The 21,070-nt window shown below is 41.1% G+C and overlaps 1 protein-coding gene across 1 annotated transcript in view; it reads right to left on the bottom strand.

The window, feature by feature from the left end:
- The window catches only part of negr1 (neuronal growth regulator 1), a gene marked incomplete at both ends in the record, with an annotated part of 150,727 nt that overhangs the window by 21,518 nt on the left and 108,139 nt on the right, over positions 1–21,070 (bottom strand). Inside the window, 3 exons of the mRNA XM_080531060.1 lie at positions 956–997; positions 7,746–7,894; positions 15,720–15,840. Of these exons, the coding sequence (XP_080387186.1) occupies positions 956–997; positions 7,746–7,894; positions 15,720–15,840 (312 nt within the window). The remainder of the gene's footprint in view (positions 1–955; positions 998–7,745; positions 7,895–15,719; positions 15,841–21,070) is intronic.

The raw sequence follows: 21,070 nt of genomic DNA, 5'->3' as shown, positions 1-21,070 counted from the left end.
ATGTAATGGAACATGAAACCATGGGCTAATCCATGATGCAGGATGAAGACTCACGTTAGCGCTGAGTATATTTATCATGCAATGTCGGTCGTAGTGTGTGTGTGTGTGTGTGTGTGTGTGTGTGTGCGTGTGTGCCTGTGTGTGTGCGCGTGTGTGTGTGTGTGTGTGTGTGTGTGTGTGTGTGTGTGTGCGAGCGGCATGTGTATGAGTGTGAACAGTATTAAGCAAAATAATGTAACCAGCATGAGAGATTACATTCTGTGACTTGCTTAAAACCATAAGAGGGAGAAAAGACGGCCCGGCAGAGGGATTATTCGGAGCTGTAATTTTAAAGCGGCAGAGTAAAGTGGGAAAAACACGGGCGACATTGACAGCAGCAGCAGCGGCAGTAGCAGCAGAACAGGTTAGAGAGGCAACAGAGCCGACTGCTCTATAGGAGGAGAGGGAACGCAGAGAAAGAGAGAGAGAGTCACTGGCACATGGCAAACAACACACTAACAGAGATCTTTCACCACCAACCTGGCCTTCATGCACACTGCACTTAGCTAGCATAGGGGGGGGGGGGGCAGATGAGGATGCCAGAGGAAAGCCATCAGCATTAGAGAAGCATCACTCCCAGAGTCACATGTAAACAGTCACTTTGATGACGCCCATACGCTCCGTGGGAGAGGAGAAAGAGGAGGTGGAGGTGTGCAATGAGACAGGCTGTTCACATGGACAGGAAGACGGAAAGTAAACAGAACCAGTCCCCGGTTAAAACAATCCAAATGAAACTGAAACGGAAAAAAAAAGACACATACATTGAAGCTGTACCCCCAGCAGCAGGCATCCCAGCCAATCAGAAGAGAGGAAATTGAGATGGAAGGAGGAGAGGTTGCTGTTTTTTTCTCAGGTTAGTGTGTAGCGGATCCCTTTTGCTGTTTTTTTGTGTACAGCATGGTTGACATATACTGACCTGGGCTTGAGACAGCACTAGTTGCGGTGGGTTCAATAATTGCTATAGGGGAAAAAAAGGGGAAAGAAGGAAAAAAGAGGACATTCATGTATTATTAACAGAATGGAGACGCAAAAGGAAAAACAAAAATAATCCACATGCAAGGACAAAGGACAGGGAATGAAGACACACGTAGACATGCTTGAGGACTGGTGTCTCTGTGGAGAGATGCAAGCTCAACATGCTTATCAACAACACCTCCCCCAGTCACAACGGGACTGCCTGCTACTGAGGATCGGGATTTGAGAACGCTCCCCGACCCCCCCGGAAGTCCTAAAGGTCTTCTGACAAGGTCCATTCTAACCTCCGTACCTCCTACCTGCTATTCTAAAACGACTGACCATATCTCACTTTGATGGTTGTAGGATCAAGCTCGGCTCAATTAACAGCCATAATTACGTCTGCACCTGCTTGGCAGTCGTTTAATCACATTGGTGTAATTTGATTTTGGATTTAATGGATTACCATGCAACTCTCTATTTCCTGTCCTCCTTTTTTGGGCGACTGATGGAAGATGTAGGTGGAAGAAGAAAAACTTCAGTCCCTCTGTGATCCCTCTGAGGGGGAACTGAGTCCCAATCTGATTACCTTATGAACTCATTTCAAACTGAGCCACTGGTGGCATTTAGGGAACGGAATAATGTGACATCATGAAATGTCCAGGTCCATATGTCTGCCATCTTGGATAACTTGTGACAGATTATGTTAGAAGAATAGACACTGCTTGACTAGGCTATTGTGTTGAAGTATATTACATATCTATTACCTCATCATATGAAGGATATTTACTAAAGCAACCACATCTCTCAAGTTTAAGAAACATTAAGAAATGACGGCTCCAATAATGCTCTATCTGACAGAATCTGGTGGGAGGTGACAATCACCCTAACATACACCATCATGAAAACGCATATCGCTGCTTTACAGAAACTTTCAGAGATTATCTTTCACCAGGGCAACCATTATTATTGTTCACATTGCCTCCATTCGTGAGTAAAAAAGCACTTTCAGTTTCTTTCCTTTCTACTTGCACAGCAGGAATCCATATCTAGGACAGCCACCAGAACATAGTAGCCTGCCCGAACAAACTCCATTTTAATCCAGTTTCATGGCCACTCAATACATCCATTTCAATTTCAGGGCAAATGGAAGTGCGCCATTGTCCACTCAACACTCTCAGGCCTGTGTTACTTTTCCAAGTATTTTGGAAATATAAGAGCTGTTAAAGAATAAACTATTCATTTAACAATAATGAACATTCAGAAGTGTTAAATGTGGAGGTTAGGAATTGTGTATAACATTGTTAAAATATATACCGTTTCTAAGTGAATTCTGTTGGTGAACCCATTTTTCCCCAGCAAAATATGCAGTATCTTTTGAGTGCTCTTGTGGTAGTAGATGTCTGAGGAGAGTCTTATTTTCCTCCAACTGAATAATACTTGAGCACGATTTCAGTACTGAATCATTTCCCATGCTCAGATCTCTCAGACACTTCTCCATTACTGCAGAGCATGATATCTTTTGACATGTAATCTCCCTCATACCCACAACGAAGCTGAGACTTCCATTCTCACTCTGCAGAATGCATCCCACCAGAATGCATCCATAATATGTGTGCTGGGTGACCTCTATGCTACGGGATACTTCTATGCTATGAAAGAAAACGTCATCATGTTGGCCCGGGATTGAATCTTACACAGTGATAACAACACCCTCTTTGTGTCCCTAGAACAATGGATGCAACTTTCACACAAAATTCATAGCGTTATTGGGTTGTTTTTTTAGGGGGGGGGGGGGGGGGGCAGCCCAGGTTGCCCAGTCGACAAGATTGCATCATCTGTCATTCATGCATGATAACATTCATTGCATGAATATTTCTTTAGGCTATTATAACTTTTTTCCTCTGTAATGATACGACAGCAGGTGATCATATTTTATTTATTTATGAACCAGATTCATTGGTTATTCTTCAGCTTGTTAATGCTGTTTAGCATGCACATCATCCTATGGGCTTCCACAGGGCTCAGTCATCCAAGCAAGCAGCACCATTTGTATTCCTGAATGCAGCTCAGCGGGGGGGAGAGGCCGTGAACCCAGCGCTCTGCAGGCCTGGAGGATGACCGCTTCCCAACAACACCAAACATGACCTCATCTCAGACACTGAATGGTTTGGCAAACTACTGATGACATTTTGTAGTGGAAAAATATGTAAATAGTGAAATGATAATGATGGGGGAGAAGATAAATTGTGTTTTCATATGCCATCAAGGGGGGGGATGTATCATAAATAAAAAATGCCAAATATTAGCTATAATGTGCAAAACAAGGCCCTTCTCTCTCTTCAACCTAAAAAATAATGCTTGAATATTCAGATATTAACAAAAGTGAAACATAAACCGGGAAAACAGACAGAATTCGGCAGAAATCACCTGATTTCCACTCTGCTCAAGTTTTCCTCCCTCTCCTCTGTTCTCATGCTCCTTGTGACCTGTCTGCCACCTTCGACACAATAAATCACCAGACACTTTCTCTCCACCCTTAGAACTGGGCATCCCTAGCTCTGCACTCTCCTGGTTTGCCTCCTACCTGGCTGATCGCTTTTACCAGGTGAGGAGAGGATTGCTGTCCTCTCCACGAGCCCTCACCACCTTACTGTTCTCCCTCTACACCAAATCTCTTGGCTCAGTCATTTCCTCACATGGTTTCTCCTACCACTGTTACGCAGACGACACTCAACTCTTCCTGCCCCCCCCCCCATCCCCCTGGTGGCACCATGTGTTGCTGTGTGTTTTGCAGACATTTTTGCTTGGATGTTAGCCCACCACCTCAAGCTCAACCTTAACAAGACTGAGCTACTCTTCTTCCCTGGGAAAGCCTGCCCCCCCCTCTCCAAGACTTCTCCATCCCAGTAGAGAACTCAATGACCTCAGTGACCTCCTCCCAGACAGCCAAGAACCTTGGGGGTAATCCTCGACAACCTCTTATCTTATCTTATGCGGCGAACATCACAGCTCCTGCAGATCCGTCCTCTAGAACATCAGAAGGATACGTCCATTCCTCACCAGAGAAGCAGCTCAACTCTTGGTCCAGACACTTGTCATCTCCCGCCTTGACTACTGCAATGCACTCCTGGCCGGGCTCCCCGCCTCCCCGCCTCCCCGCCTCCCCGCCTCCACCATCACACCTCTGCAGCTCATCCAGAATGCTGCAGCCCGTCTGGTGTTCAACCTCCCCAAATTCTCCCATGTTACTCCTCTCCTCCGCACCCTTCACTGGCTACCGATAGCAGCTTGCATTAGATTCAAGACCCTTGTGCTCGCCTACAGGGCACCAAAGGGAACTGTCCATTCCTACATGCAAGCAGTGGTCAGCCCCCACACACCTTCACTCCGCTCCTCCACCTCTGCTGGCCGACTGGCACTGCAGAGTCACTCCGTATCTTCCACTGCAGACTAAAGACTCTTCAGGCTCTTCAAGCTACACCTTACCTGTCCCTCCTGAAACCTCCCCACCCCCATGTTAAGTTATCCACTGTATTAAAAAAAAAAAAAAATCCTTCTTCTAGCATTATGACATTATGCCAATGGCCCCTGGCCCGAGCAGAGATTGCTTTTCTTGCGATGACTGATGGGTAGATGATTCACTTACTTAGACAAATGTATTTGTTGTAAGTCGCTTTGGATAAAGGTGTCTGCTAAAATGCCCAAAATATAAAATGTACATTTCATGATTGATACAGATGCAAGCAGGTAGAAGCAGGTCTGTCTCCTCAACAGAAAGATGAATTTAATGCCAAATTATTTTGCAATAATCTTCCTGACAGAGAACATAATTCCTAAGCATAAACTATTATCATATACACTATGTCCACTATGTTCCCCTTCCTTCTGTTCCCTTTTCTTCACATCTTCTCTCTGTGTCTCAGGTACAATCATACGTGTTCACTGACAGCTTAATAACAACAATAACAACAACAACAACAACATCAACATCAACAAAAAAAGATGAGGGGACATGGTGAGATGACACCAACACAGACGGTGATTGATAAGCATGACAAACCAACAAGGCATTCATTAGCCCACTAGCCAGCTGAGTCTTGGCTGCCAGGGGCTTCTCTCAAGAGGGTGGGAGAGGGAGTTACTTTCCGCTACCAGTGTCTCTTCTCTTTTCATTTTGGCCCAAAGCAGTAGGAGGAAGGATGGGGGTAGACAGAAAAGCCCTCTCCAGCAGTAAGCCAAGCCGAGGTAGGCAGAGGATAAGAGTTTGACCAATTAAGCTGGAGGAGGCCTCAGAACATTTGGGGAGAACTAAATCAGTCTTTTGGAAGTTCCGTTTCATAACATGAAACCAGGCACGGCTTAAAGACAACTTCTTATCTGTTTTGAGGTTTTGACCATACTTACATACCAAAATGTACCAGTGAATGGTGCACAGCAGTAAAATGAAAGAGGCATTTAGAAATACAGCTTTGCTTGTTGTTGATGTTGACTAGGACAGTGGGTGTTCTGTAGCAGCATGGGGTACTGTGTACCCTGTCTACAGCTTAAGAGTGCCCAAAGCGTTAGGGTGACTCATACTGTATCAATTTGCAGGAGCCGTCCATGATCTCTGTTTTTAATGCTAACTCCAGGCACACATTGAACTCAAACACTTTGACACTTGAACATATGTGAACTCAACCATGATAACGGCACAGTTAGGACACAACCATCCAACTCTGTACAACCTGATAAATATCAGTGACAGGACTTCATGTACAAACACAAAAGACACACAAGCCCATGTCTCAAATGCTGATACAGTACTTACCACTCTCTCTCTTTCTCTCTCTCTCTCTCTCTCTCTCTCTCTCTCTCTCTCTCTCTCTCTCTCTCTCTCTCTCTCTCTCTCTCTCTCTCTCTCTCAGAAGCAAACCAGGAATACTGGCCACGAACGAAATCACTTTCTACCTTTTTCACAGCACTTTTAAGAAGTTATAACCCTAATATCTCTCTTATTTATATTGCTGTTGGAATTTCACCCTTGTGAAAAAAAGTGTTTAGTCAAGTAACAAGTTTGTTTTGTATTGTCCAAGCAAATAGTATTGTACGGTACACCGAGTATACCGGGGTAAATGAAAGGCAGTCCAAATACAACTACATGTTTGAGAGACACACATTTTGTACAAGAGTGGTTAACATTAGCCTTTCCGGTCCACCATTCAAGCAGCAAATAGCAGTGTCACAGGTGAGGACCCTTATTCATTGATCCCTATGGTGACAAAGCTGTTTGTTTAGCATTATCATTGTTTAAGCTTCACAAGCTGGACCCTTGGTTGTGATGGAGACAAGCAAAAGAAAATAGATCATCTACGTATCAGCATAGAACACAAACCATTATCTGAAACAAACATACTGTAAAAGGAATAACAAGACTCCAGTAAAAAACAAAAAAAACACATTTTTTCACAAGTTTCACAATTTTACAAACCACATCATTCTTGCCACTTAAAATGCATCCTGGTGTATACTGCTCTATTAAATATTCATACCCGCCCCCCCTGCCCCCACTTCATCAATACCTATTGACTGGTACTAGAATAGCAATTCAAAGTCACCGTGGTGATTTCCAACCCCCTAGGTTTTGTTATGTGTGTTAATGTGAGGGTGTGAGGGGGCTGCAGGGGATTGCTTGCCATTTCTCATTAGGGGGACAGTGAAATTGGCCTCTCCTCCATTAGTGTTGATCATAAAGACACAGAGACAGAGAGAGAGAGAGAGAGAGAGAGAGAGAGAGAGAGAGAGAGAGAGAGAGAGAGAGAGAGAGAGAGAGAGAGAGAGAGAGAGAGAGAGAGAGAGAGAGAGAGAGAGAGAGAGAGAGAGAGAGAGAGAAGGCACAGCTTGAGGGGAAGGCACAGGAAGCTGCCTGGCTGTCTATTCTGGGGCCTCTTTGCCACTCAGCCTTTGAGCCTTCAGCAGCATCACATTAAGATGCTCCATTTGAGGATCTCACACAACTCTTTGATGTTTGTTCTTTGTGCATGCACAAACAGGAGGCTTCAAGTACTCCCTTAGCATTAACCAACTATAAGGATATCTTGTGTTGCAGGGCTCGGGCGGATAAGGACACCGTGATATTAGAGGGTGCCAGAGCACACTGGTGAATAATTGAAATTACCTGTTCATATTTCATTGTTGAATATATCAAATGGAATTCTCAACATCTCCTCAATCAAAACCTTTTTTTCCACACCAAATATTCTCTTTCCCATTAACTCTGCGTTCTTGCTGCTAGCTTGATGCACACAGGCACGTTTTTTCTTTCTTCCATTTGGATTGTATCCAAGGCATCTCTGACTGATGTTTCCTCATAAAGCAATACACAGGTGCAATTTATCCATCTCTGATGTCATATTTGGCAGCCAAGAAAGTTGGCTGTTAAACACACACACACACGCACACGCTCACGCTCACACGCACACGCACACGCACACACAGTTAAAGTGCAGTGGTTTTACTCACTTTATGTGTGTTCTTATTGAACATGAACTTAGCCATGAAGAGGCACAGACACATACAAGGCCAAAGCCATAACATAAACAATGTAAAAAAATAACAAATGGCGTATTCATATATTTCTGCATAGTAATGAAAAAAGCGTTTTCATAATGAAGGTGTAAGAACCACCTATCCACAACACAGTTTCCGACACGCAGAGCCCTTATAGAACAGACCCAGGTCAGCGACGAGGAGATAGTGTGGCTACTTACCAATGAGAGGCACACTGGCGTTGGCCATCCCCAGCTTGTTCACAGCCACACACGTGTAGTTACCATAGCGATCCTCTGTCATGTTGGTCACTGTGAGGACTGATCTAGAGCTGAGGTTCTTGATGTCAATCCCCTGGCCCTTGTTAATCCTGAAATAGAACACACAGCAAATAAAGCTTTTCTGTTTTTTTGTTTTTTAAATGTCAAGGAGGGAGACAATGTTTATCATCCTTCTATAGGACACACTACAGTACTTTGTCACCCTCTTCAATAGATCAGTTTATCCTTTGGCTCACTCACGTCTTTGAGAGTTGTTTAGAAGGACTAGACTCCCACAGCGTGAAAGGAGAGATGAGAGATGACCTACAGGTAGGTGTCAGCCAACAGCCCATCACTTGGCTGTGGTTGACTATTTGTTTCAGCTGAGGTGTCATTAAATACACCATTACGTAAGACATGTACCCTATTGTGCCAGACAATTGTACCCAATCAGTTTCTGTTGTTGGTCTTGTGCGTACACAAATTTTGGGATTTATAAAAAACAAACTTGCCGTGAAACTGTGCGCACCTCTACGCACACTCAAACCCATGCGTACGCACAGAAACTGGAGAAATTAACAACTGCGACTCTGCTGGCAGAAGGATGAAACAGGAGAAACGTTTTGAAATGGACCATTTCCACGAACATAAATCAAAATATTACCGTACACGTATACAGTATGAAATGAAGAGTGCACACAAAGAATATACGTGCACACTGCATCTTATTCGCCCTTGTCCTGTACGCATCACACTGTACGTATCATATGATATTCATGCAAATATATTTACTTTTTACATTAATATTCATTGCACGTAGTGCGAGGCTGGACAAGTTGAGCACTGTTCCCGATTCACCGTTCCTGAGTGCTCATTGGGTAACGTTCCCGATAAGTCCAAAGATTGCAATGTCCATACATTGAAGAACATGAACAAGCCCACTGTAGACAATTGACTCCCCAAGCACACCCCGTGAATAACACTTTAAGCGCACAGCCACTTTATTACTGAACTATCTATTATTACTAGTTGCACCACCTATTATGCCTATTGCCTTATGTTTTGTGCTGCAAAGTCAGGAACCGACGCCTAAGAATGTTACTCTCTTACACTCGTGTAATGTAACGTAACAATAAACTTTAAACATTCATGGCTTTTCTACAATGCATCTGGTTAGCTGACGAACTGCGTTTCCTTGTCTTAGTACTACAATAAGGTTGAATCTAATCTAATCTAAAAGAAAAAACATGATTTAGGATAATAAATACAAAGGGAGATATCTGTTTTTGCAAAACAACCCCCAATTGGATCTGTAATTATTAAACAATACTTGGATGTTATGAAATGTATTATCATAAATAATAAGGTGAACAGTAGGACGAATTACGTTTAAACTGATTCCGTTGTCGATGCAGTCTGGCACATAGATATTATATAGGTATATATTATCTACTGTATGTTCTGGCAGACGAGAGAAGAGTTTCATATTGTTATGACGTGTTCGTTGCACGTAACTGTTGTGCAGAAATTGACTGGGTGAAAATAAATCTGAATGTTGGTGTGCCTAAATGTTCTTGCTTTGCATATGTACGCATACGTACGCAACCTTTTTATGGCAGTTCTACGCAAAGCTTTATAAATGAGGCCCCAGCTGAGGTATATAAGGCTGCATTTACACTGCAGGTCGTAATGCCTAGTTCCGATTTCTTGCCTATATCCGAATTTTTTTAACACCTGCTTACATCTACTTTTTAAAATGACCCATATCCGATACCTGTGCTTCAGTGGCGGATACAGAAAGTGGCTGATGGGTGGGCCTGGAAAAATCTGGGTAGGCCTGAGTGAAACTCATCACCGCACGTTTTAGACCTATGTATGAGCAGCCAGATGGATGGAACACAACCGGGCTCGCGAGTCGCGATCATAGGCGCCGATTTATGTTTCTGCCCGTGCGTGCTCGAAACATTTGGGTACGACCAACACGCATGCACACACACGCACACGCACGCACGCACGCACACACGCAAAATATTCGCAGGGACTGGAGGAGATCACTATGCAGACCATGAAACGAACGGAAAATAAATAAAGTACCTGTCTACCCAGAGAATGCAACGGACAGCCAAACAAGTTATTATAATACACACACGCAAGGCATTCAAGCGAACGCAATAGTCAATGAATTAACCAATAACCATCAACTATGGAGGACCAAGTATAGAAATTGTAATAAGAAATGCCTGTATTATCATTTGCAAGCTTTTAACTGTGGGTGTTGACAGTCCAGTGCAAACCGAAAGCTCAAGTTGAATCATACATGAGTTGTGGTGATCCATCATTTTATTACAAAACCTAACGCTGCTTATTAGGGGATTTACGTAAACTGGTGTATACACATATATTGTTGTGTAAAGTTGTGTGCTTCTATTGTATTATATTATTATATCCAGTGAAGGCATACACAATGTTGTTCCACACAAATGTTTCCCTCTTCGTTTTAATCTTGGAAAGTCTCGTAAAAAATATACTTCACCGAACTATTACAGCGCTGTCTCGGACTCTCCGCACGTCGGCGTGTGGCGTCATCATCTGTTATTGTGAATAAATAAGATTTCTAGACAAGGCCTGGTCCAAACTTTCATTATTTTCACTGACTTCCAGACGTGGCTTTTTAAGAAAGCGGGACAATGTTAGCTGTTTAGCCATCGTAGCGCGCACACTGAACAACTGGTCAAGGTCAACTGAACAATCAGAGTAAACGTAAAAGAGGAAGCCATGTAAACGTAAGAGAGGAAGTTGAATATTATTAGTATTAATACATACTTTTAATCATTTCCAAGACAAAACTATTCACATTACAGTTAGTTAGTGAAAATTAAACTTTAAAAATATTTTATTATAAAAAAATATGTATTTTTATGAATCTGACTGGGTGGGCCAGCTGTCAATCTGGGTGGGCCTAGGCCCACCCAGGCCCACCCATAGATCCGCGCCTGCTGTGCTTACATTTTCTTACACTTGTTTACCCTTGAAAGAACCCGAATGTGCACATGAGGGTTTGGTTACCGAAAACTAAAGTAAACAGACAGCCGGCACTTGCAATGGACGCAAACGAGACAGAAATTATAATCCCTTTTATATATATTATAACATAAATCCATTGCTTTCCGAAGTATGTTTAGAGGTCCGCAAAATATTGCGCACATTTTAAGATGGAGAAGAAAGAGGAAATTAACGTCAAGAGTGAAATTAACGTCAAACGTCATCTAAATGCGGAAACTGTGACGTGCACATCGGAATTGCCAGTTTATTGGAATTGCCTGCCTGGTTAGATTTGATTGATTGATTGATTGAGATGTTTATTTCAAATATGTGCAAAACAGCAACAATAATGAATATAACGGAAAACAAAAAAACTACACTAATAGAATTAAAAAGCATAAAGCAAAATAAATTATTGCACATTTAACTTGGTTACATTTTTTTTAATAACCCCCCTTTGTAACCCCCCTCTCGATCACTGAACAATTTTTGAATATTTCCTGGTAGTAGGTTATTTTTAGCTTTAAACATGAATTGTGCTGTTTGGTATGTAACAATATCTGTAGATTTTAGTAATTTCGACTGTAAGAATAATGGGTTAGTGTGTTCCAGATATCCAACATTGTGAATTATCCGTACTGCTCTTTTTTGGAGAATAGATAGTGTTGAACTTTTGTAGTTATTGCCCCAGACCTCCACACAGTAATTTAGATGTGGTAAAACCTAGTGAACAGTAGAGAATGTGGAGATATTTCTGATCCAGAACCTGCTTTGCTTTACTGAAATGCTCTTCGACAGTTTAGTTTGTACATGCTTAATGTGTGATTTCCAGCTGATTATGTCATCTATAATTACTCCAAGAAATGTATTTTCGTACTATTTGTAGTTGTACATGTGTATTCATTTAGCAATTACCAAATTGTGACAGCTGCTGGTGAAATGTGCAACCAGTGGCTAAAGTAATTTTTCAGTTTTGTACATGTGCTTAAACTACATATTGTAAGCTTTCAAATGATGTGTCATACATTGAAATCTGAGAAAAACGTAACACGACAGGCGTATTTTAATGTTGGTACACCTCAAACACTGAATGGGAGAAAAGTGACTCTAAACGCAACCACAGCTACAAACGCTGCTAACAGCTAGCGGCTAACAAAACACATCGCTACGAAGGTCTAAACTGTATTTTAAAACACATCACAACATGCTGAGAGAACATCGACATTCTAAAAACACATAACTACAGATAAATAGATGAACACACAATTCTTGCTTTTGAACACGTCCTAAAACTAAAGTATGTTTACTCATAAGTCATTATCACTTACCGGTAGCCTCCGACAAACGAGAACAGTGAATCCAATCCACAAATTATAAGTATGTAGTGATCGTTAAACTGTTGTTTATTATATCGAGTGGGTACTTTAAAACTTCAAGTTGGTGTTATGAAAAAAAACGAAAACTAGATATTGTTGACACAATAAGTTTCACTTTCACTTTTTGACCCCTTCGTTGTTCGCAATTCCACTAGCACCGGTCACATATATAATTATTTTTGTCTTACTCAAGTTTAATGATCATTTGTTTCTATCAAACCATATTTTTTATTTACCCATTTCTGTAGTGATGTCCTCTAGTAGTTGTTTTAAATTATCCCCATAACAGAAAATATTTGTATCATCTGCAAATAATACAATTTTCAGTAGCTTTGATACTTTGCATATGTCATTGATATACAAAATGAACAGTTTTGGGCCCAGCACTAACCCCTGGGGGAGGCCACAAGCAATGTCCAAATATGTTGAGCAGAAGTTACTCAGCTTCACAAACTGTTGTCTCTTGCTTAAATGACTTTTAACCCAATGTAATACTAGTCCACTGATACCATATATTTCCACTTTATTGATTAATATGTCATGGTTGATTGTGTCAAAAGCTTTTTTTTAGATCAATGAATACCCCAACTGCATACTGATTGTGATCTAGCATTTGTGATTTCCTCAGTTGATTATATTATTGCCAATGCCGTTGATCTTTTTGATCTGACAGGTCTGTAGTTTGTGAAGTGGTGTTTATTCTCAGTGTTATACAGAGGTATGACTTAAGCTATTTTAATTTGGTCTGGAAATAAACCGGTTTGGAATTATAAGTTACAGATGTATGTTAATGGTTTAGAAATTCCTTCAATAACGTTTTTCACTACTGTCATATCAATGTCATTAAAGTCAGTAGACCTTTTGTTCTTTGTTCCTTTTTTTTTTTTTTTTTACAATATCCAATATTTCTTTCTCATCCACTCCTGTGAGAAATATTGAGTTGGGATTTCTCTCTACTAATTTATCTAGATTTTGTCCAGCTGTCCCAGCATCAGGTCCAACATTTACAAATAATTGGTTGAAGCTGTTAGCCACGTCCTCCATATTATAGTTTTCCTTATCCTCATCAATAAGGGGTAGTGGTGGTCTAGTGGATAGTGAGTTGGACTTGTGATCGGAAGGTTGTGAGTTCAAATCCCGCCTGAAACCACACCACTACTAGTGTGCCCTTGAGTAAGGCACTTAGCCCTCAGTTACTCCAGGGGGAATGTCCCTGTAATTCGTAATTGTAAGTCGCTTTGGATAAAAGCGTCTGCTAAATGGCAAAATTAATTAAAATTAATAAAATACTATTTTGTCTAAAGCCATTTCTTATAATACTCACTGTTCACTATACTCCATATTCCTTTGATATTGTTTTTGTTATCATCTACTATTTTCTTTAAATATTCTTTCTTGCTTGTCCTTATCATAATATATATATATATATATATATATATATATATATATATATATATATATATATATATAGATATGAGTTAACTTATTTGAATATTTTTTGTATTTCTCTTCTGCCTCTTTAGTTTTCTGCCTTATGAAATCTCTGTAAAGTGGATTTTTCTTTGTACATGCATTTGGTAATCCCTTGGTAATACATGGACAATTTCTATATTTTAGTTGTCTACTATATTTCGTTATTGGGCAATACATTTTGATCATATAATGACCTAAATGTTCTTATGAAGGTATTGTATGCACTGTCAATGTCTTAGATCACAGTCGAAATGACACATATCCAATTCTTATCTGATTTATTTCCACATAATATGATTGAGGCCTGAATCGGATCTGAGAATATCAGATTCAATGTGCTTTTTTACTCGTTACACGTCGTACATATTACATATCCGATCTGTACCACATGTCATCCAAACATTTGGAATCGTGTCACTTCTACCTGGCAGTGTAAACGCAGCCTAAGACATGAATAACGGAGCCTTTGTGTACAAATACTCAAATATATCCAGAGAGGACCAAAACAGATACTATTTTGGCTGCACAGTGGCTTCCTGTATGCATTTGGGTGTGCTAGCGCACCGCGGCTCTGTGAGCTGAAAAGCTACGTGTGACCTTATGTCCAGCAAATCTCAGAGCATCTGCTGTTCTATCTCCCACAGCGATTCCCTCAAATGTTAGTTGCACATTCACATGATAAACTCTGCAGGAGTCTGGGGCGTGTTGGTTTCCCTCCACAACACCATAACACAAGCAGCACTGCTCCTGTCAGAGCAAAGGTGTTTCCCTTTCAAAAACCTTCAATAGTGGCACCTAAACAGAAAGACTTGACTATCAAAACTGTCTCATTATTTCAGATCCAGAGAAACTAGCACCATGACCTGAGCATTTATGGTATACTGAGCTGAGTATACACAGCTGAGCTTGATGTATTGCGTGACACGTATTGTTGTGGATGTGTACTGAGAGCAGAATAACACAAAGGACCATGTTCTTGTTCTTAAACCATGATGCTGATGTCCTCAAGTCCATACATCCTAACGTCGCCTTCATTATGATGAATTAATGAAAATACCTTTTTTCATATAAAAGAGGCTCAAAGGAAGTGCCAGGTCCTGAATTAAGTAAACACTAGAATCATGCCAATGTGCCTCCTTAGCAATTTGAATAAATTGAATCCACCCTATAATTGCAATTAGCACAGTGTGAACTGATGATTGAAATTGTGCTCACTAAGAGTGGATAAATGATGGGTAATGGGGGTAATTTGGTTTTTAAATTCAAGAACCGCTACTTGAACCTACACTGATTGATGGATGTGCTGAGAATGATTTAAGCCAGTTGATGGAGTTATGCAAACATTTCATTAGAAGGCAAGGTGAGGGAGGACAAAGTACATGACTATTCTTGTTGAGTTTACTGCAGACACACTGCTGAGTGTGGATGCAAGGGATGGCTAGGCTAGCATTATGTTGTGTGTTGTAATGTCTACTTTTCAAGTGCTCACTTCCAAATGTTAGACCTCAGAGCAAAATCTAGCGTTGCCCCAAATGGAGCTACATCAAAGGAAGTACTGAAGAGTTAATGTGTGACAATTCCACTCTCCATCCAACATCTCTTGGTTGTTCCAGGGGTCTGGTCTAACACCCATGGCGAGGCTGCTTTTAGCCACTATGGCCCGAGACTGTGGAACAGCTTGCCGGAGGACTTGAGGCTGGCTGACAGTGTGGACAACCTAAAACACAAAATGTTTTGCCTGCTAACAGCTAGCGGCTAACAAAACACATCGCTACGAAGGTCTGAACTGTAGTGTCTATGTCAACTTGCAGTTTTACTCCTATCTTATCTTCTATTTGTTGTTTTCTTCTTTTATTGTGTATTTCGTTCTACCTCATTCTACCGTTTTATTGTATTGTAGTTTATTTACTATTATTTTGATGTTCAGCACTTCAATGCATGACTGCATTATTATTGTGCTATATAAATAAAGTTTGATTGATTGATTGATTGAGAAAAAGCCAAAAGCAAAGTGTCTGGACATACTGAACTAAAGGAGTCTTACCTTTTCTCTCCTTTGTACCACTCGAACGATGGAATGGGCACCGCCGCCGCCTCGCACCTCAGCAGGGCTGTGCGACCCAGGCCCACCCCGTGGCTCTTCATCTCGTGGATGGCCGGGGCGACTGGAAGGAAGAAAAACGAAACATTATGAAGGAAAACAGTACAATCTTGAAAGAAAATACATATTTTTCAAAAAGTTAGACTTTATGGATGCAATACCGGAAACAAGTTTTGATCCAGACGAAGGAAAGAAGAGAGGCAGTCTTCAAAAATGTAAACACACAACAACCCGACCATGGCCAGTGTGCATGTTTAATGTAAACAATATGGAAGAAGTGGCAATGGGGAAAATAGCATCCATCCCAAGGGTTAGAAAAATGAAATGAATTGCATGGTGATGAATTTCTTAATGGAAGTTCAAAGACTGAATGGCACAGGCAGGTTCTGTGAATACAAAATGAATCTCCTTTCATGTGGCTGGTGTAAATCTCTTTGCCAGTGTCATGAAGGCAGCTTTAGCTGTGGACGCTTTCTCAAGCAGCCAGGGCCTTTTGTACTGTAGTTCCAATATTTACAGAGCTTATGGTAACACTGGCTTGAAAGAAATGAAATTACCGGATCGAAAATTAAATAGAATTCCCACAAAGCATTCTGGTTGATTCTTATATGTGGGGACAATAGAGGATGGACAATGAAGTTCTGACAATCAGACCCTGTCCAATATTAAAGACGACTGAGTGTTTTTTTCTTTTCCATTTTTGCATTTGTATTCATCAACCATTTAAAAAAATCATGTTAAATTCAGAAACAGTGGAGTATAATCACATCCTGCATCTGCCAGAGGATATGGAAAGCAGAAGCAGCACATATCTAACCGGCAATGTTCTCAATAGACTTGCAGATGCAGACGAGGTTTAATTCCCAGAGGGGTTTTTGTTGGGTCAGTGAAAACAGGTAGTGGTACTGTGCCATCTCTGTCATTTTGTTCATGCAAACTCCTGTATCTAAACCCCCACAATTTAGTTTTGAGAATCACCTGCCAGTCAGTCGCAACAAGCGGCGTTTCCCGGTGTGATTTGGCAGGGTGCCCCTCAAACCTTTCCAAAGATTTTCAATTGCGATTTGCACGACCTTCAACGCTATAGACCGTGATACAGTACCTTGTCCTCTCTGAGGTGTTGTCTCACATCACACTCACCAACTGGACAAAGAAAATGTCACCCCAGGCCCTCTGTTGAAATACCTGTTCTTATAAAGACACAAATCATCTAGACAGCATGCTGTATTCATAGATTCCTGTGTATTCTCAGAGAGCAAAGGTACATATTGAAGAGTAGGCTGTAGCACTACTGTATATGTTTGGTGCTCTATCATGACTGTACTGTAGATGCTGTAGTATGGGACTTCTCACTGTATCATTGCCGACCTCAACTTATGACTTAGATAGATAAGGTGTGATGAGAAAGACGCACCCAAACATCAAAGGACCCATGTGAGTGTGTGTACAGGCGGCGTATGATCATGTGTACCGTGAGTATGTGACAGACCATGGGAAGGAGGTGCAATTTCAGTGGAAGTAGAAGGATGCACTTCATCAGCCTCCCTCTTGGACTTTTAATGAGCATATACAGTACATGCAGTAGGTGTATGTTGATTTTCTGTCCTTGCATATCTCCCCAATTACCTCTGCATGTGCCTCAGTGTGCACGGGAAAGGGAGACGTTGATATAGCAAACCTAGCGACAGGTGAGACAGGGACTTTTCCTGGTCGTTTATCATCATGGGGATAGGTGGCGTGTTGGGAGGTATGATTGCGAAGAACTAGGCAGAGTAGGCTGCCTGCCTGTGTGTGTGTGTGTGTGTGTGTGTGTGTGTGTGTGTGTGTGTGTGTGTGTGTGTGTGTGTGTGTGTGTGTGTGTGTGTGTGTGTGTGTGTGTACGGTTAGAGTTTGGGATATCTCCATAGTGCTAACAACCTTTATCTCTATCTCGCTGCTGGAGCTGGAAGTCTGCTCCTTTAATTACAAACAGCATTAGCAACAACATAAAGAAAGGCAACTGAGCAATTATAGCTCCCACCAGCTTAATCACAGGAGAATAACACCACCAGCAGTAACGTGAATGACAACCTTATGGCGAGTCAACTTTAAGTAACAAAAGACTCAAATCACCAATGTTGTTTTAAAAGTCTCAAAGTCGGAAACTCCTGAATTAGAGTCCTTAAATGACCACAGAGTACAAGTGGGAAAAAATGTCACTCGATAACACAGTGAAAGATAAAAGGTTGGAAGATTGCTAGAGGTGGTCTCCAACATTTTGTAGAAATGGAAGCCAATAAGTATGACAAAATCAATTACAGCATGCCAATTCTAAGAGTGTTGCCGAGTACTCGTAATCCTCCACTGGTGTCATTGTGCTGGGCCATTGATTAGCAAGCAGGGCTCTGAGAGATCTCTGTGACCTACCTGTCAGTATGACACCACATCTCTCCAATCGTGGGGCTACAGTCACTGCAGCAGTGGACACAGCAGCAATGTCAGTAGCATCAATAAAATAAAATAAAATATGAAAAAAATGACAAAAATGACAAAAAACTCACACACTGTCTCATCCTTGTTAGCAGTGCTATTTATTTATATAGTATATTGAGCCTTCCATCCTCCCCACTGCGTACCTTCCAGAGAAACAGCTTCTCAACCAGCCCCCATAATGAATAAAATCTCTTTCAAGCAGTTGTTTTATATGGGGGAACATTTTGATGTAGCTCTCCTTTATTCATTACCAGTGGGCAACATAATGTTTGGGCCAATTGATTTACCCAAAAAAAAACATTACTTTTACTTTGACTTTTTAAGTCTTAAAGGAACTCCTTTTTACCAAAGATCTTTTGGTAAATTTAACGTCAAACATTAGGCCAAACATTTTCTTTTCTCCAACACTGCCGCAATGAAGTTGAGTATCAGCAAACTAGAAAGCCTATCCATCCCACACACAGTCTTTGGAGAAGTTTACTTCAGCAGAAAGCAATTGAAGGGGAGAAAAACCAGAAATACACAAACCATTTACCTGTAGGCCTATAGAATATCATAGTAATGATGATAGATTATGGGTGATGTGATATTATGATGTCATGTTATATTTGTATTAACAGAACACAACACAGAGATAAATACATTGTATGTTCAGGGGAGGTTTGGTAGGGATGAAAAGTAGTGAGGAGGTTGTTACTGTACATTCCGCTCTGTTTCAGCTACCAATAGATAAAGGAAAAGTGTCACTCAGGGTCAATTGACAGTCAGATAACAAGGCTGAAACTGGTCTGTACATTCAAGTCTTTAACGTATGGACATCTGTCATTGCCTTAAGGAGATGAAGACATGAGTCAGGTGTAACCCCTGTACATTTCTGTGATATAAGGGGCAGCCCTCAAAAAGGGAGATTCAGAGAATGTGAGGTGCTGAGCTAGTAACAACGTCTGCGCAAGTTAGGTATAATGGTTCCTGTCATACTGAAATAAAGATCAAGACTTCTCTCGCTGATATACAGTACGTGGCCTAGACTTTTTCTTCAAAACGGGAAGATCTAACGGTAATCATGTGATGCTGGGTATAATGGATGACCTTTCACAGAAGAAGGTTATATTTAGCCAACAAAATGCAATATGACACAGTATTGTCACTCGTTTTTACCTAACCCTATCTCATTCACCAAACTGAGTTGCTCTACAACTGGCATTGGAATACTATTTAGAGGGACAAATAAAACAACCAAAAAACTGTGAATAAATAAATAAAGCACCAAAATGCTGAGATGAAATATGAATATCTGTAACGTAAATTCACTAATCTAGTCCTCGGCAATAAGACAATTTTAAGTCAGCACAGTACAGCACAGTGTTTTATTTGTATAGTATAGTATAGTGGGTAGTGTACATAGCCTTTATTTATGTAAACCACCTCCTTTCCCTTCTTGTTTTTAGTTTTTTTTTCTAGCACCAGGGGAGCCCCCCCTCCCAAATGTCGTTGTTTGGTACCTGTACTATATCAATGACAATAAAGACCATTCATTCATTCATTCATTCATTCATTCATTCATTCATTCATTAAAGTATAAACTCAACCCATACAATTCAGTCTAATCATTTCAATTTGAACCCTGTGGCAAGTTCTCCATCATCATATATATTGTGCAATACACCATCAGGATTTTTGAAGAGTAATGCAAAGTAGTGCACTAAAAATCATGAAGGCCCAATAATCCAGGTAATTTAGTGTCTGGAGAGCAAGGCAGCGGTGCTGTAAATCATGGCTGAGCGCAGTGACTCCAACAGATGGGGGGCGGGGGGGGACAGGAATAGCACAGCTAGGTGTTGCAGGGGCCATGGGTTTGACTAATGGCCAGTTGCAGGTTGATCATAAACTAACCTCCATTACATTTACATTATGCCCACCTTGTCATCAAAACAAAGGCGATGTGTCCAATAGAACAGCGTTAGAATACGGTGAATGCACACATGCATGATAACAACATTGTTCACCCTCTCTCTATCTCAAAATAATGGATGGGTTTTACACTGCAACCATTTTGCAGTGCTATAGCGTTAAGGGGATCTTTGTTTTGCTGTGCGGTAAGTGTTCCTCCTAGTGTGGCTATTAAAGATTAATTGGTGTGTTTCTAAAATGAATATGATTTATTTAGCTGCAAACTATTGTTCTCACTGAAAAAAAATCAGGCAGGCTTTTTAATTAAAAGATCAATTAATAACCTACCTCTTCAGCCAGATTTGAAAATGAGTTTTCCTTGCAATTAAGAAATGGACTCATCAGTCCATGACTTATCAGCTTACACACAGAGACTGTTCCCAATGCTGTGTCTGCCTGCCTCATTGTCCCGTTTTGTCAGCCAGCAGTGGGTTTCTGTGGCCAAGATTTATTAATTAATTAAGATTTCTATAATATCTGGAGCAACATTGTGTTCGTTCCTTCATAAACACAGGGCGTATAAATAGTAGCCGCGGTGTCTGGGAATACGTGGGCTGACAGCTCTATAGATACGATGGCAGGTGTTTGACACGGCATGAAGTCAAAAGTACACGCCTCCTCACGTCTAGATACATGATGCAGATACATGATTGAGCGTGTGGAATTGTTCCCCAGTAGAGCACATCCTACATCTTCAAGTACATCAGATCCTTATCTTAACTCCACCCTTCTCTATCCTACTTCATCTCCCTATGCAGGATACATGAACACTGCTTTTAGTTGGGCTCCAGGGGGGTTCAAGATGTCAACTGCCTACAGTATGTTTACACCCACAGCATAAATATTAATGAATGGAAAGGCTAAGTGTTTCT

Source organism: Nansenia antarctica (assembly GCF_963989245.1).
Source record: "Nansenia antarctica genome assembly, chromosome: 1".
Classification (NCBI taxonomy): Eukaryota; Metazoa; Chordata; class Actinopteri; order Argentiniformes; family Microstomatidae; genus Nansenia; species Nansenia antarctica.
The sequence above is the reverse complement of the archived record's forward strand: the minus strand, read 5'-3'. Positions and strand labels throughout refer to the sequence as shown.